At 50.9% G+C, this 17,557-nt stretch overlaps 1 protein-coding gene across 8 annotated transcripts in view; it reads right to left on the bottom strand.

Annotated features, from left to right (window-relative positions):
• Positions 1 to 17,557, bottom strand: part of LOC135505166 (calcium/calmodulin-dependent protein kinase type II subunit gamma-like) — a 45,218-nt gene that overhangs the window by 7,443 nt on the left and 20,218 nt on the right. For 6 of the 8 annotated variants that reach the window (XM_064924305.1, XM_064924307.1, XM_064924304.1 and 3 more), the window contains exons 7-13: positions 11,441 to 11,543; positions 9,740 to 9,823; positions 9,346 to 9,440; positions 8,882 to 9,004; positions 5,525 to 5,608; positions 3,365 to 3,407; positions 1,394 to 1,453 (exon numbers count right to left, since the gene is read on the bottom strand). In XM_064924305.1, coding sequence (XP_064780377.1) covers positions 1,394 to 1,453; positions 3,365 to 3,407; positions 5,525 to 5,608; positions 8,882 to 9,004; positions 9,346 to 9,440; positions 9,740 to 9,823; positions 11,441 to 11,543 — 592 coding nt within the window. The remainder of the gene's footprint in view (positions 1 to 1,393; positions 1,454 to 3,364; positions 3,408 to 5,524; positions 5,609 to 8,881; positions 9,005 to 9,345; positions 9,441 to 9,739; positions 9,824 to 11,440; positions 11,544 to 17,557) is intronic. The other 2 variants (XM_064924308.1, XM_064924311.1) reach the window with 1 other exon arrangement.

Below are 17,557 nucleotides of genomic sequence, written 5' to 3'. Positions count from 1 at the left end.
GTCGAGTTCCAGGTCAACTACATTACAGACTACGTTTCATTGCGGCAACCAATGGCTGCTAGCCACAACATGGCAGTGGGCGTCGGATTAACTGACATGTTAAACACCTGCGAGCAGGCAGGCAGGCCTCTGCAGTGTCGTTGTCCTGGAACGTGGCCACCACTAAGAACGTTCACCTTACAACAGTGGCTATTTTCAGGAAGACACGAAGGGAAGAGTAACTTTCAAATTGTCCAATCTCGTTTCTCCCCATCCTTCCTCAAGTGTGCACTCAAACCAGTCCAATCCTTTTACATCTAGGAGGGGAAGTGAGTGAGTGCACACTTCAGGGAGAAGGGTAAACGGAGTGTATAGGGCATACAAGTTCACATGCAGCAAGGTAACACAGCCACATTGTTCACACTTGACATCTTGTATTGACTGCAGCTCACCACTCTCCTGTGCCACAGTGTGACGATGTGATTGGGGAAGAGAGCGCATCATAAGCAGAGCAAAGTCTGCCTCAGCCATACACAGCAGAGGGGAGGTGGGGCAAGCAGTGATGTGGTGGCGGGGAGGCTTACTGGCAGGCGATTGGTCCACTCACAGAGGAGAGCCCTGTGATTGAAGGGCTCTACCTTTCGCTTCTGTCAATCACCCTCATGCGGAACCCTAGAGCACCAATCGCACGCTCAGGGGAGACACTAACTCCTGCCCCTGGTTATCGCTTCAACACTCTACTATAACCCTACCTTCTAGAAACACCTATAGATATGAAAGGATTTGATAGGTGTAAATATTATGGTAGTAGCTCCACTATGATTGGCTGGATATCATTTTTTCCATATTGCTTACACCTATCCATTCAATCCTTTCAGAAACCATATGCCGTTTCATAGTCCACATGGGATCGCCGACCTTAGTGCCCCCCCAGGTCAGACGATGGCAGCGTGCCTCTCCCGCTCCTGTCCATCCTCCAGTCAGTCAGTCGCCACAGATACACGCCCCCCCCACCAATCCCTCCCCCCTCAACCCCCTCATGGCCGTGACCACAGGACGAAGGTGGGGAGGGGGGTTGATATACTGATGAATTTGATGCTTTCTGATGATATGAGGCTGAGTGGTATTGTTGACAGACTATGTGTAGTTTTACATGCATTTAGCCTGTGTGCATAGTATTAGCATCTTCCTTAAAAACATCCATATCGTACTCTCGTTCGTGTGTGTGTGTGTGTGTGTGTGTGTGTGGCTAGCATGAGCTGCATGCAGTAGAAAAAGGGGCTAGATAACCTGCTGACCCCTTCAGAAGTTAAAGAAACCATGGTACTTCCTTTTAGCATGATGTGGAAGGGGCTTAAACAGGAAGCCGGAAGTGTGTGTAGAGGAAGTAAGAGGGCGTGTCTCTGTGACGTACCTTCCTGCGCCAGCGAGGCGGTGGAGGACACAGCAGCAGGGTTGGTATGCTGCCGGCCCACTATTGGACAGAAATACTCAAATTGGGAGGAGCTATGCAAATCTGGGCTGGCCTAACCCAATACAGTGACCAATCACAAATGACACCCTATTCTCCATATAGTAGCCAAAAGTAGTGCACTATACGAGGAGTAGGATGCCATCTAGGACATAAAACCCCCCTTCCTTTAGGGCCAGGTCTTAACCTCTAATCATCTTAGCTAGTAAAGGAGAGAAAGTAGAGCCTTAAATATGGCCCGTCCTCTGTCGAACCACACCTCCTAGTACTGACACACACTCCAGAGCCGACAAGGAGAGGGAGAAAAGTGTTAGACACACAGATGTAAACACATAGTACTGCTGGAAGTAATACATTCTAGAATGGCACCTCCTCCTAGCACTGGCACCTCCTAGCCCTGGCACCTTATGGCACCTCCTCCTAGGACTGGCACCTCCTAGCCCTGGCACCTTATGGCACCTCCTCCTAGCACTGGCACCTCCTCCTAGCACTGGCACCTTATGGCACCTCCTCCTAGGACTGGCACCTTATGGCACCTCCTCCTAGGACTGACACCTTATGGCACCTCCTCCTTGCACCACCTAGTACTGACACCTTATGGCACCTCCTCCTAGCACCACCTAGTACTGACACCTTATGGCACCTCCTAGCACCGACACCTTATGGCACCTCCTTCTAGCACCACCTAGTACTGACACCTTCTCCTAGCACCACCTAGTACTGACACATTCCCCTAGCACCACCTAGTACTGACACCTTATGGCACCTCCTCCTAGCACTGACACCTTATGGCACCTCCTCCTAGAACCTCCTTGTACTGGCACCTAATGGCACCTCCTCCTAGCACTGGCACCTCCTCCTAGCACTGGCACCTTATGGCACCTCCTCCTAGGACTGGCACCTTATGGCACCTCCTCCTAGCACTGGCACCTCCTCCTAGCACTGGCACCTTCTCCTAGGACTGGCACCTTATGGCACCTCCTCCTAGGACCACCTAGTACTGACACCTTATGGCACCTCCTCCTAGCACCACCAAGTACTGATACCTTCTAGCACCACCTAGTAGACACCTTCTCCTAGCACCACCTAGTACTGACACCTTATGGCACCTCCTCCTAGCACCACCAAGTACTGATACCTTCTAGCACCACCTAGTAGACACCTTCTCCTAGCACCACCTAGGACTGACACCTTATGACACCTCCTCCTAGCACCACATATTACTGACACCTTATGGCACCTCCTCCTAGCACCACCTAGCACTGACACCTTATGGCACCTCCTCCTAGGACTGACACCTCCTAGGACTGACACCTCCTCCTAGGACTGACACCTTATGGCACCTCCTCCTAGGACTGACACCTTATGGCACCTCCTCCTAGGACTGACACCTTATGGCACCTCCTCCTAGGACTGACACCTTATGGCACCTCCTCCTAGGACTGACACCTTATGGCACCTCCTCCTAGGACTGACACCTTATGGCACCTCCTCCTAGGACTGACACCGTATGGCACCTCCTCCTAGGACTGACACCGTATGGCACCTCCTCCTAGGACTGACACCGTATGGCACCTCCTCCTAGCACCACCTAGTACTGACAGCTTATGACACCTCCTCCTAGCACCACCTAGTACTGACACCTCCTCCTAGCACCTAGTACTGACACCTTATGGTACCTCCCCCTAGCACGTAGTACTGACACCCTATTGCACCTCCTTTCACCTCTTCCCCTTCAGAACTTGTGTTCTGAAAACACATACACACACACACACACGTCTCCGAGCACTCACACACTCCTCCTCTCGGCCTAAAAACCTACATTAGGTAGACTCCAGGGAGGAGGGAGAGTAGAGCCCTCTGTCCTCCTCCCTCAGTCTGTAACTGGAGCGAGGGAGGAGGAGACACACCCACCTGAGAAGTTTCTGGACACCAGCATGGTGGTGAGGATCGCTCCCTAGGAGAGAGAGAGAAGGGAAAAGTAATGAAGAGATATGATCACATGAGGGGCATGGTAGGGTAGGGGCAAAAGGATCCCTTTGTACATGTAGTTCCAGACCCGTTGGTTTTATGTAGAAGGACTGAGAAGATCAGTTCTGGTGACTTCTTAAAAGGACATTCTACTCCAAAATATATGAAAATAAAATGATGCCGACACTATTTCTGGATTTCCACATCCAATGTGTCCAATAACATATTGGTAAAAATGTGGTCTAGGGGGAAGTATATAGGGAGGAGGAGGTGGTGGTCTAGGGGGAGGTATATAGGGAGGAGGTGGTGGTGGTCTAGGAGGAGGTATATAGGGAGGTGGTGGTGGTCTAGAGGGGAGAGGTATATAGGGAGGAGGAGGTGGTGGTCTAGGGGGAGGTATATAGGGAGGAGGAGGTGGTCTAGGGGGAGGTATATAGGGAGGAGGAGGTGGTGGTCTAGAGGGGAGGTATATAGGGAGGAGGAGGTGGTGGTCTAGAGGGGAGGAATAATAAGGAGGAGGTGGTGGTGGTCTAGAGGGAGGTATACAGGAAGGAGGAGGTGGTCTAGGGGGAGGTATATAGGGAGGAGGTGGTGGTGGTCTAGAGGGGAGGTATATAGGGAGGAGGTGGTGGTGGTCTAGAGGGGAGGAATAATAAGGAGGAGGTGGTGGTGGTCTAGAGGGGAGGTATACAGGAAGGAGGAGGTGGTGGTCTAGAGGGGAGGTATATAGGGAGGAGGCAGTGGTCTAGAGGGGAGGAATAATAAGGAGGAGGTGGTGGTGGTCTAGAGGGGAGGTATACAGGGAGGAGGAGGTGGTGGTCTAGAGGGGAGGAATAATAAGGAGGAGGTGGTGGTCTAGAGGGGAGGAATATAGGGAGGAGGTGGTGGTGGTCTAGAGGGGAGGTATATAGGGAGGAGGAGGTGGTCTAGGGGGAGGTATATAGGGAGGAGGAGGTGGTGGTCTAGAGGGGAGGAATATAGGGAGGAGGTGGTGGTGGTCTAGAGGGGAGGTATATAGGGAGGAGGAGGTGGTCTAGGGGGAGGTATATAGGGAGGAGGAGGTGGTGGTCTAGGGGGAGGTATATAGGGAGGAGGAGGTGGTGGTCTAGAGGGGAGGTATATAGGGAGGAGGAGGTGGTGGTCTAGAGGGGAGGAATAATAAGGAGGAGGTGGTGGTCTAGGGGGAGGTATATAGGGAGGAGGAGGTGGTGGTCGAGAGGGGAGGTATATAGGGAGGAGGAGGTGGTGGTCTAGAGGGGAGGTATATAGGGAGGAGGTGGTGGTGGTCTAGAGGGGAGGTATATAGGGAGGAGGTGGTGGTGGTCTAGAGGGGAGGAATAATAAGGAGGAGGTGGTGGTCTAGAGGGGAGGAATATAGGGAGGAGGTGGTGGTGGTCTAGAGGGGAGGTATAATAAGGAGGAGGTGGTGGTCTAGGGGGAGGTATATAGGGAGGAGGAGGAGGCGGTCTAGGAGGGAGGTATATAGGGAGGAGGTGGTGGTGGTCTAGAGGGGAGGTATACAGGGAGGAGGAGGTGGTCTAGGGGGAGGTATATAGGGAGGAGGAGGTGGTGGTCTAGAGGGGAGGAATAATAAGGAGGAGGTGGTGGTGGTCTAGAGGGGAGGTATATAGGGAGGAGGAGGCGGTCTAGGAGGGAGGTATATAGGGAGGAGGCGGTCTAGGAGGGAGGTATATTGGGAGGAGGAGGCGGTCTAGAAGGGAGGTATATTGGGAGGAGGTGGTGGTCTAGGAGGGAGGTATGTGGGAGGAGGTGGTCTCGAAGGGAGGTATATTGGGAGGAGGAGGTGGGTCTAGGAGGGAGGTATCTAGGGAGGAGGAGGCGGTCTAGGAGGGAGGTATATTGGGAGGAGGAGGCGGTCTAGAAGGGAGGTATATTGGGAGGAGGAGGCGTCTAGAAGGGAGGTATATTGGGAGGAGGTGGTGGTCTAGGAGGGAGGTATATTGGGAGGAGGTGGTGGTCTAGGAGGGAGGTATATTGGGAGGAGGTGGTGGTCTAGGAGGGAGGTATGTGGGAGGAGGTGGTCTCGAAGGGAGGTATATTGGGAGGAGGAGGTGGGTCTAGGAGGTAGCAGCAATAGTGTACCTTGAGTTTCCTCCGAGCGTTGAACTTGCGCAGACATTCCACTGTCTCCTGTCTGTGGATCATCGACGCCACGGTGGAACGTTGCTATAGGAGGGGACAAGAGGCGAGTATCAAACACTATACTGTATGCATGTATGCATGTATGCATGTTTGTATGTTTGTATGTATGTCCATGTCCGAATACCTGTCCTTCATTTATAAAAAGTAGGCTGTTTTTTAGTATGCAAAAACAGGTTTTATATATTAGGTGAAATGTCTCAAATTCAGTCTCCACTCAATGCCAGAATGTCATACTTATTACAGCTTTACGTCTGTACATTAAGAAAATATAAACGCAACAACAAAAAGATTTTACTGAGTTGCAGTTCATATAAGGAAATCTGTCAATTGAAATACATTCATTTGGCCCTAATATATATGGATTTCACATGACTGGGCAGGAGTGCAGATATGGGTGGGCCTGGGTCCACTTACAGCCAGGCAGAGCCAATCAGAATTTGTTTTTTATTACATACAGAAATACTCCTCACTAGATTATCCATTCTCAGTATGGGGGGAGTCTAGTATTAGATTATACATTCTCAGTATGGGGGGAGTCTAGTATTAGATTATACATTATCAGTATGGGGAGTCTAGTATTAGATTATACATTATCAGTATGGGGAGTCTAGTATTAGATTATACATTCTCAGTACGGGGGAGTCTAGTATTAGATTACACATTCTCAGTATGGGGGAGTCTAGTATTAGATTATACATTCTCAGTATGGGAGAGTCTAGTATTAGATTATACATTCTCAGTACGGGGGAGTCTAGTATTAGATTACACATTCTCAGTATGGGGGAGTCTAGTATTAGATTATACATTCTCAGTATGGGGGGAGTCTAGTATTAGATTATACATTATCAGTATGGGGAGTCTAGTATTAGATTATACATTATCAGTATGGGGAGTCTAGTATTAGATTATACATTATCAGTATGGGGAGTCTAGTATTAGATTATACATTCTCAGTATGGGGGGAGTCTAGTATTAGATTATACATTATCAGTATGGGGAGTCTAGTATTAGATTATACATTATCAGTATGGGGAGTCTAGTATTAGATTATACATTATCAGTATGGGGAGTCTAGTATTAGATTACACATTCTCAGTATGGGGGAGTCTAGTATTAGATTATACATTCTCAGTACGGGGGAGTCTAGTATTAGATTACACATTCTCAGTATGGGGGAGTCTAGTATTAGATTACACATTCTCAGTATGGGGAGTCTAGTATTAGATTATACATTCTCAGTATGGGGGAGTCTAGTATTAGATTACACATTCTCAGTATGGGGAGTCTAGTATTAGATTATACATTCTCAGTATGGGGGAGTCTAGTATTAGATTACACATTCTCAGTATGGGGGAGTCTAGTATTAGATTACACATTCTCAGTATGGGGGAGTCTAGTATTAGATTATACATTCTCAGTATGGGGGAGTCTAGTATTAGATTATCCATTCTCAGTATGGGGGAGTCTAGTATTAGATTATACATTATCAGTATGGGGGGAGTCTAGTATTAGATTATACATTCTCAGTACGGGGGAGTCTAGTATTAGATTATACATTCTCAGTATGGGGGGAGTCTAGTATTAGATTATACATTCTCAGTATGGGGGAGTCTAGTATTAGATTATACATTCTCAGTATGGGGGAGTCTAGTATTAGATTATACATTCTCAGTACGGGGGAGTCTCGTATTAGATTACACATTCTCAGTATGGGGGGAGTCTAGTATTAGATTATACATTCTCAGTACGGGGGAGTCTAGTATTAGATTATACATTCTCAGTATGGGGAGTCTAGTATTAGATTACACATTCTCAGTATGGGGAGTCTAGTATTAGATTATACATTCTCAGTACGGGGGAGTCTCGTATTAGATTACACATTCTCAGTATGGGGGAGTCTAGCATTAGATTACACATTCTCAGTACGGGGGAGTCTAGTATTAGATTATACATTCTCAGTATGGGGGAGTCTAGTATTAGATTATACATTCTCAGTATGGGGGAGTCTAGTATTAGATTACACATTCTCAGTATGGGGGAGTCTAGTATTAGATTACACATTCTCAGTATGGGGAGGGGAGTCTAGTATTAGATTATACATTCTCAGTATGGGGGAGTCTAGTATTAGATTACACATTCTCAGTATGGGGGAGTCTAGTATTAGATTATACATTCTCAGTATGGGGGAGTCTAGTATTAGATTATACATTCTCAGTATGGGGGAGTCTAGTATTAGATTACACATTCTCAGTATGGGGGAGTCTAGTATTAGATTACACATTCTCAGTATGGGGGAGTCTAGTATTAGATTACACATTCTCAGTATGGGGGAGTCTAGTATTAGATTACACATTCTCAGTATGGGGGAGTCTAGTATTAGATTATACATTCTCAGTATGGGGGAGTCTAGTATTAGATGACACATTCTCAGTACGGGGGAGTCTAGTATTAGATGACACATTCTCAGTACGGGGGAGTCTAGTAGTAGATTATACATTATCAGTATGGGGGAGTCTAGTATTAGATTATACATTCTCAGTACGGGGGAGTCTAGTATTAGATTATACATTCTCAGTATGGGGAGTCTAGTATTAGATTATACATTCTCAGTATGGGGGAGTCTAGTATTAGATTATACATTCTCAGTATGGGGAGTCTAGTATTAGATTAAACATTCTCAGTATGGGGGAGTCTAGAATGTTGTACACCAGGGCCTCCTGGGTGGCGCAGTGGTCTAAGGCACTGCATCGCAGCGCTAGCTGTGCCACCAGAGACTCTGGGTTCAGCCCAGGCTCTGTCACAGCCGGGCCGCGACCAGGAGGTCCGTGGGGCGACGCACAATTGTCGTCCGGGTCAGGGAGGGCTTGGCCGGTAGGGATATCCTTGTCTCATCACGCACCAGCGACTCCTGTGGCGGGCCGGGCGCAGCGCACGCTAACCAAGGTTGCCAGGTGCACAGTGTTTCCTCCGACACATTGGTGCGGCTGGCTTCCGGGCTGGATGCGCGCTGTGTTAAGAAGCAGTGTGGCTTCGGAGGTGTTTCGGAGGACGCATGACTTTCGACCTTCGTCTCTCCCGAGTCCATACGGGAGTTGTAGCGATGAGACAAGATAGTAGCTAATAATAATTGGAAACCACGAAATTGGGGAGAAAAGGGGGTAAAAAATGTAAAATATATACATATAAAAAATAATGTTGTACATAGTATGTCGTTTTAGTAAGTAGTTGGCAAGACAGGTTTTGGACGCGGTCGCCGTGTGTGTGTGTGTGTGTGTGCGTGTGTGTGCGCACGCTTACGCAGATCCATGGATGTTTGAGAGCCTGATCAGCAGTGATTCTCTTGGAAGGATTAATAGTCAACATCTGATTAATAAGGTTCTTAGCCTCTGGAGTAACAGTGTCCCACTCTGGAGAGGGAAACTGGGGGGAGAAGAGAGACAGGAAGAGAAACAGAAAAAAAGACCACGATCTGCATTATGTCCATAACAAACGGATTTCTTCACAATCAGTCTTCCTACAATTCAGAATGTTAACGCGTGTTTGAATGTTTCAGTACCAGTCTTCATTAACTATATAACCTGAATACTAGAGAGGAGAGGATACACCCCCCCCCCCCACACACACACACCTCTGCAATGCGTCAGGAGGCTGATAGGATCAATAGCTGGGGTGCAGCTCTCAATCTGACACTATTAAAAATTCACCAGCTGTCCAGCCAACCCCTGCACAGTACCCAAACACAGACACACACACAAACTCACGTCATAGGCCCCAGCCTTGATCTGCTGGTAGAGTTTGTGTTGGTCTTCATCCCAGAATGGAGGATAGCCCACCAACAAGATATACAGAATAACACCTAGAGGGAAAGAGAGAGACCGAGAGAGAGAAAGAAAGAGATAGAGAGAAAGAGACACACAAAAAGAGAGAGAAAGAGAGAGAGAGAGACCGAGAGAGAGGAACCGAGAGAGAGAGACCGAGAGAAAGGCAGAGAGAGTTGAGATTGGTTAGGTTTTCTGTAAACCCTGGTTTAAGATGTATGACCTCTGCACCATGGCCTCTCTTAAGCAATGGGATGGTGACGCACATTACCCAGTAGTCACTAGATGATGATTTAGATTTGTTCTCCGTCTACAGTTAAAGAGGTTAAAGGTTTACCACAGGCCCATATGTCCACAGGCTTGCCGTAGGCGTCCTTCCTCAGGACCTCAGGGGACAGGTAACCAGGGGTGCCTGCGAAACCTGCCCGACAGATACAAATAAATGGTTTCACACTTACATTGTCCTGGAAACAACATTCACTTTGTCTGCAGCAAAGTGGTGAAATCTGTCTGGTGCCACCAGACAGAAGAGTGATCTGGTGCCACCAGACAGAAGAGTGGTCTGGTGCCACCAGACAGAAGAGTGGTCTGGTGCCACCAGACAGAAAGTGGTCTGGTGCCACCAGACAGAAGAGTGGTCTGGTGCCACCAGACAGAAGAGTGGTCTGGTGCCACCAGACAGAAGAGTGGTCTGGTGCCACCAGACAGAAGAGTGGTCTGGTGCCACCAGACAGAAGAGTGGTCTGGTGCCACCAGACAGAAGAGTGGTCTGGTGCCACCAGACAGTGGTCCAGACAGAAGAGTGGTCTGGTGCCACCAGACAGAAGAGTGGTGCCACCAGACAGAAGAGTGGTCTGGTGCCACCAGACAGAAGAGTGGTCTGGTACCACCAGACAGAAGAGTGGTCTGTGCCAGTGGTGCCACCAGACAGAAGAGTGGTCTGGTGCCACCAGACAGAAGAGTGGTCTGGTGCCACCAGACAGAAGAGTGGTCTGGTGCCACCAGACAGAAGAGTGGTCTGGTGCCACCAGACAGAAGAGTGGTCTGGTGCCACCAGACAGAAGAGTGGTCTGGTGCCACCAGACAGAAGAGTGGTCTGGTGCCACCAGACAGAAGAAGTGGTCTGGTGCCACCAGACAGAAGAGTGGTCTGGTGCCACCAGACAGAAGAGTGGTCTGGTGCCACCAGACAGAAGAGTGGTCTGGTGCCACCAGACAGAAGAGTGGTCTGGTGCCACCAGACAGAAGAGTGGTCTGGTGCCACCAGACAGAAGAGTGGTCTGGTACCACCAGACAGAAGAGTGGTCTGGTACCACCAGACAGAAGAGTGGTCTGGTACCACCAGACAGATGGTTGGTGTTTTGGCTCATCAGGCTTGTTTCCTAACACTACACTACAAGCTTAAGTAACCCATATCTCATTTACTGCAATACTGTCTGAGCCAGTACATATGCTTCCTACCTACACAAATTACTCATCACACAAAATACATTTGGAAGACAAGCCACCAGTCTGTTTAAGAAAGTCAATATAATCCAACGCATCTCCAAATCCCTCCCAGACAGCCTACCTAAACCCGTTGGTGGGTTCTTCCTGGTTAACTCCTTACATCCACCCATTCAACCAGACACCCAGATAACCTTCACCCTCCCTGCTGCCGCATTTCAGTCAATTCTCTGTTCCAAACGGAGGTTCCATACTCTGGAACTCCCATCTTCACAATGACAAAACACAATCATCCCTCAATGACTAGGGGTCAGTCTGATGACCCAAACTACACACTCCTCCCCTCCATGTAGCCTGGCTCTCGCACATATTCAAACATGGTTCATGTTTACTGTGTATATCATGTAAAAATACAAATAAAAGAGCGCTTGTGTAGCAGATTTAACCAACTTTTTTTTGTACTTATATACATTTTTGTGGATTTTTCGGGACTTCCAACCTAACCTGCACACCGTTTCGGGTTTCACTTCGTTTTCTTTGGTGCAAATAAACAAAACCTAAACCCGTTCGATGAAGGGTGTGTGTGGTCTTACCGAACCATGCCTGTTGGTCTCCCTGCACCTCGATGGCCAGGCCAAAGTCTGCCAGCTTTACCGCTGCTCCCTTCATCTTACTGGCCAGGAGCAGGTTCTCAGGCTGGGGGGCAGAAACACAGAGATGGGGAAACGTGTGTGTGTACAGGGGAAGTAGAAACAGAGAGAGAGAGAGAGAGAAAGTGTACAGGGGAAGTAGAAACAGAGAGAGAGAGAGTGTACAGGGGAAGTAGAAACAGAGAGAGAGAGAGAGAGAGAGAGAGTGTACAGGGGAAGTAGAAACAGAGAGAGAGAGAGTGTACAGGGGAAGTAGAAACAGAGAGAGAGAGAGAGAGAGAGAGAGAGAGAGTGTACAGGGGAAGTAGAAACAGAGAGAGAGAGAGAGTGTACAGGGGAAGTAGAAACAGAGAGAGAGAGAGTGTACAGGGGAAGTAGAAACAGAGAGAGAGAGTGTACAGGGGAAGTAGAAACAGAGAGAGAGAGAGAGTGTACAGGGGAAGTAGAAACAGAGAGAGAGAGTGTACAGGGGAAGTAGAAACAGAGAGAGAGAGAGAGAGTGTACAGGGGAAGTAGAAACAGAGAGAGAGAGAGAGAGAGAGTGTACAGGGGAAGTAGAAACAGAGAGAGAGAGAGAGTGTACAGGGGAAGTAGAAACAGAGAGAGAGAGAGAGAGTGTACAGGGGAAGTAGAAACAGAGAGAGAGAGAGTGTACAGGAGAAGTAGAAACAGAGAGAGAGAGTGTACAGGGGAAGTAGAAACAGAGAGAGAGAGTGTACAGGGGAAGTAGAAACAGAGAGAGAGTGTACAGGGGAAGTAGAAACAGAGAGAGAGAGAGAGAGTGTACAGGGGAAGTAGAAACAGAGAGAGAGAGAGAGAGAGAGTGTACAGTGGAAGTAGAAACAGAAAGAGTGGGACAGGGGAAGTAGAAACAGAAAGAGCGGGACAGGGGAAGTAGAAACACAGAGAGTGTGTGTACAGTGGAAGTAGAAACAGAGAGAGCGGGACAGAGATGCATTTGTCAAATGTGTAATTCCTTTTGTTCTTCTGTTCCGTTCTGCCAAGGCAACATTTACACATGCAAATCACAGCAAATATTATGACATTCAGTTGGGAGAGAAAAAAAAGGGGGGGGGGTAAGGAGACATGAAGGAGGAAGAGAAGGAGCGAAAGAGAAGTAAAGATATATAATTAAAACCATGCATTCTGCTGTACTAGGTACTCAATTTGCATTTAGAAACTGGGTGGTTCGAGCCCTTAATGATGATTGACCGCTACGATATATCAGACCGTATACCAGGGCTTTGACAAAACGTTTATCCAATTACGTTGGTAACCAGTTTATAATAGCAATAAGGCACCTCGGGGAGTCTGTGAAATAAGGCCAATATACCACGGCTACGGGCTGTATCCAGGCACTCCTCGTGGTGTCGTGCCAAAGAACAGCCCTTATAAGGCCAATATACCACGGCTACGGGCTGTATCCAGGCACTCCTCGTGGTGTCGTGCCAAAGAACAGCCCTTATAAGGCCAATATACCCCGGCTACGGGCTGTAACCAGGCACTCCTCGTGGTGTCGTGACAAAGAACAGCCCTTATAAGGCCAATATACCACGGCTACGGGCTGTATCCAGGCACTCCTCGTGGTGTCGTGCCCAAGAACAGCCCTTATATGGCTAATATACCACGGCTACGGGCTGTATCCAGGCACTCCTCGTGGTGTCGTGCCCAAGAACAGCCGTTATATGGCTAATGTACCACGGCTACGGGCTGTATCCAGGCACTCCTCGTGGTGTCGTGCACAAGAACAGCCCTTAAATGGCTAATATACCACGGCTACGGGCTGTATCCAGGCACTCCTCGTGGTGTCGTGCCAAAGAACAGCCCTTATAAGGCCAATATACCACGGCTACGGTCTGTATCCAGGCACTCCTCGTGGTGTCGTGCCCAAGAACAGCCCTTATATGGCTAATATACCACGGCTACGGGCTGTATCCAGGCACTCCTCGTGGTGTCGTGCACAAGAACAGCCGTTATATGGCTAATGTACCACGGCTACGGGCTGTATCCAGGCACTCCTCGTGGTGTCGTGCACAAGAACAGCCCTTAAATGGCTAATATACCACGGCTACGGGCTGTATCCAGGCACTCCTCGTGGTGTCGTGCCAAAGAACAGCCCTTATAAGGCCAATATACCACGGCTACGGTCTGTATCCAGGCACTCCTCGTGGTGTCGCGCACAAGAACAGCCCTTAAATGGCTAATGTACCACGGCTATCACACCTCCTCTGGCCTTATTGCTTAAGTCCATATATGATTGGATGTATTTACTCACTGGATCATGTGATGTATGTAATTAACCTTCAAATACAGGCCTGGCGTGTGCACTGGCCTTAACACTGATGATAGTTTGATACCAAAACATTTGCAATTTAATTGTCCCCTTTCATTTTATGCACAGTGGACTTTTTGGGCATCATGATGGCCCTATAAATCATCTGTATTTTTGCATTTAAGCATGTGTTTTGGATTTGTCCACATTTGACAGTGTGCGGGTCTCCATCTCTCCTACGACTCTCTCTGCGGCCATATATGGACATAGGGTTGTAGTCATGGAAACCACTTGGGAGTCATTTAAACAGCCCTGCAGACTGCATGCTAAGTGTACTGCGTGTGTGTGTGTGTGTAAAGGACTGCAGTAAAAGCCTACTCAGGATAAAAGGCCAACAAATCAGACAGACAGCAAACAAGAGGTAATACAGCTATCCTCAGACACCAGGGATGTGCATGGTTATCAGAATATTCAAAATAAGCCTATTTTAAAACACTGAAAAGGCTTTTTCTAAATTCAATTATCCATGTAACATTGTTACATACAAGGACACACTATGACATTTCAAATGATTCATTTAATAAAACAAACTTTTCAAATGTATATTTTAATGACATATGCCCCACAAAAAGCCTGGTAGCCATCAGGTAGCCATCAGGTAGCCATCAGGTAGCCATCAGGTAGCCATCAGGTAGCCATCAGGTAGCCATCAGGTAGCCATCAGGTAGCCATCAGGTAGCCATCAGGTAGCCATCAGGTAGCCATCAGGTAGCCATCAGGTAGCCATCAGGTAGCCATCAGGTAGCCATCAGGTGTGTAGCTTGTTGTTTATGTTGGCCAATTAAAGTGGCAAAGAGGCTCAATGTGGAGCAAGTGGACTGAGAGTTCACCAATGCAATGCAAGATGGAATTAAAAAGTTAGCGAAATTAAACAGAGTCTTCTACAGTGAGCAACAAACAGGTAGGCTGTTTTATCTGAAAGGGTTGAGGACAAAGTGCAGCATGTGGCCTCAATAAACCTGGCTAGCTATAGCTGGCTAGCTTCTCTAGACTACTGCAGTCAAGACAGGCACTGTTATATGGGAGGGAGAATAGTCGGAGAGCTGTAGGGGAGCTGTAGGGGAGTCGACGAGCTGTATGGGAGCTGTGGGGGAGTCGGCGAGCTGTAGGGGAGTCATAGTGGAGTCGGCGAGTCGTAGTCGGCGAGCTGTAGTGGAGTCGGCGAGCTGTAGGGGAGCTGTAGGGGAGTCGGCGAGCTGTAGGGGAGTCGGCGAGCTGTAGGGAGTCGGCGAGCTGTAGGCGAGCTGTAGGGGAGTCGGCGAGCTGTAGGGGAGTCGGCGAGCTGTAGGGGAGTCGGCGAGCTGGCGAGCTGTAGGGGAGTCGGCGAGCTGTAGGAGAGTCGGCGAGCTGTAGGAGAGTCGGCGAGCTGTAGGGGAGTCGGCGAGCTGTGGGGAGTCGGCGAGCTGTGGGGAGTCATGGGGAGTCGGCGAGCTGTGGGGGCTGTGGGGAGTCGGCGAGCTGTGGGGGAGTCATGGGGAGTCGGCGGGCTGTGGGGAGTCATGGGGAGTCGGCGAGCTGTGGGGAGTCATGGGGAGTCGGCGAGCTGTGGGGGCTGTAGGGGGCTGTGGGGGCTGTGGGGGTCGGCGAGCTGTGGGGAGCTGTAGGGGGCTGTAGGGGAGTCGGCGAGCTGTGGGGGTCGGCGAGCTGTAGGGGAGTCGTGGGGGTCGGCGAGCTGTGGGGAGCTGTGGGGAGCTGTAGGGGGCTGTGGGGAGTCGGCGAGCTGTGGGGAGTCGGCGAGCTGTAGGGGAGTCGTAGGGGAGTCGGCGAGCTGTAGGGGAGTCGGCGAGCTGTAGGGGAGTCGGCGAGCTGTAGGGGAGTCGTAGGGGAGTCGGCGAGCTGTGGGGAGTCGTGGGGAGTCGGCGAGCTGTGGGGAGTCGGCGAGCTGTAGGGGAGCTGTAGGGGAGTCGGCGAGCTGTGGGGAGTCGTGGGGAGTCGGGAGCTGTGGGGAGTCGGCGAGCTGTGGGGAGTCGTGGGGAGTCGGCGAGCTGTAGGGGAGTCAGCGGGCTGTGGGGAGCTGTGGGGGCTGTGGGGAGCCGGCGGGTGTGGGGAGCTGTGGGGAGCTGTAGGGAGCTGTAGGGGAGTCGGCGAGCTGTGGGGAGCTGTGGGGAGCTGTAGGGGGGCTGTGGGGGGGGGGGCGGCGGGTGTGGGGGCTGTGGGGGCTGTGGGGGCCGGCGGGCTGTGGGGAGCTGTGGGGAGCTGTAGGGAGCTGTGGGGAGCTGTGGGGAGCGGTAGGGGGGCTGTAGGGGGCTGTGGGGAGTCGGCGAGCTGTGGGGAGTCGTGGGGAGCTGTAGGGGGTCGTGGGGGCTGTGGGGAGTCGTGGGGGGCTGTAGGGGGCTGTAGGGGAGTCGGGAGCTGTGGGGGCTGTAGGGGGCTGTGGGGAGTCGGCGAGCTGTGGGGAGACGGCGGGCTGTAGGGGAGCTGTGGGGGCTGTAGGGGGCTGTAGGGGGTCGGCGAGCTGTGGGGAGCTGTGGGGGCTGTGGGGAGTCGGCGGAGCTGTGGGGAGTCGGCGAGGCTGTGGGGGGAGTCGTGGGGAGTCGGCGAGCTGTGGGGGCTGTGGGGGCTGTGGGGAGCTGTAGGGGGCTGTGGGGAGTCGGCGAGCTGTAGGGGAGTCGGCGAGGGGCTGTAGGGGAGTCGTAGGGGAGTCGGCGAGCTGTAGGGGAGTCGGCGAGCTGTAGGGGAGTCGTGGGGAGTCGGCGAGCTGTGGGGAGTCGTGGGGAGTCGGCGAGCTGTGGGGGTCGGCGAGCTGTGGGGAGCTGGCGAGCTGTAGGGGAGTCGTAGGGGAGTCGGCGAGCTGTAGGGGAGTCGGCGAGCTGTAGGGGAGTCGTAGGGGAGTCGGCGAGCTGTAGGGGAGTCAGGAGCTGTAGGGGAGCTGTAGGGGAGCTGTAGGGGAGCTGTAGGGGAGCCGGCGAGGTGTAGGGGAGCTGTAGGGAGCTGTAGGGGAGTCGGCGAGCTGTAGGGGAGCTGTAGGGGAGCTGTGGGGGCCGGCGGGTGTGGGGGCTGTAGGGGAGTCGGCGAGCTGTGGGGAGCTGTGGGGAGCTGTAGGGGCTGTGGGGGCTGTGGGGGCTGTAGGGGGGCTGTGGGGAGTCGGCGAGCTGTGGGGAGTCGGCGAGCTGTGGGGAGTCGTGGGGGCTGTGGGCGAGCTGTAGGGGAGTCGGCGAGCTGTAGGGGAGTCGTAGGGGAGCTGTAGGCGAGCTGTAGGGGAGTCGGCGAGCTGTAGGGGAGTCGTAGGGGAGCTGTAGGCGAGCTGTAGGGGAGCTGTAGGCGAGCTGTAGGGGAGTCGTAGGGGAGCTGTAGGCGAGCTGTAGGGGAGTCGGCTACTGCGTCTCCCTCTCTCCCTCCGTCCGTCTTCTCGCGCCGCAGCTGCAGCAATAAAGCCCCAGCCTCACTCACGTGCACAGTAGTGCTCAGGTAAATGTTACCATGCATTTCGAATATCTTGATCTCCGGCAAGAAAGAAAGAAAACCATTTCATAGTGAAATTATTTCAAACCCTACCAGATACATTCTCAGACTATGTCAAAGCGATTCACTTCTGTGTTCCATCTATTCCGGGTCACATGAACAAAGAGACATCCAGTGATGTGTCTTCATGGTGTTTCGTTGGAAGACCCATCTGATAAGAACCCATTATGTTTATCCCAACCAATCAGCCGCGAGGAGCCAGGCTGCAGTGATGTCACGGGGGTAGTCATGGTAACCACGGGGTTAATCTCTCCTTCCCTTGTCTT

The sequence above is a fragment of the Oncorhynchus masou genome, chromosome 18, assembly GCF_036934945.1.
Source record: "Oncorhynchus masou masou isolate Uvic2021 chromosome 18, UVic_Omas_1.1, whole genome shotgun sequence".
Classification (NCBI taxonomy): domain Eukaryota; kingdom Metazoa; phylum Chordata; class Actinopteri; order Salmoniformes; family Salmonidae; genus Oncorhynchus; species Oncorhynchus masou.
Note: the sequence above shows the minus strand (reverse complement) of the source record. Positions and strands in the feature narration are given on the sequence as shown.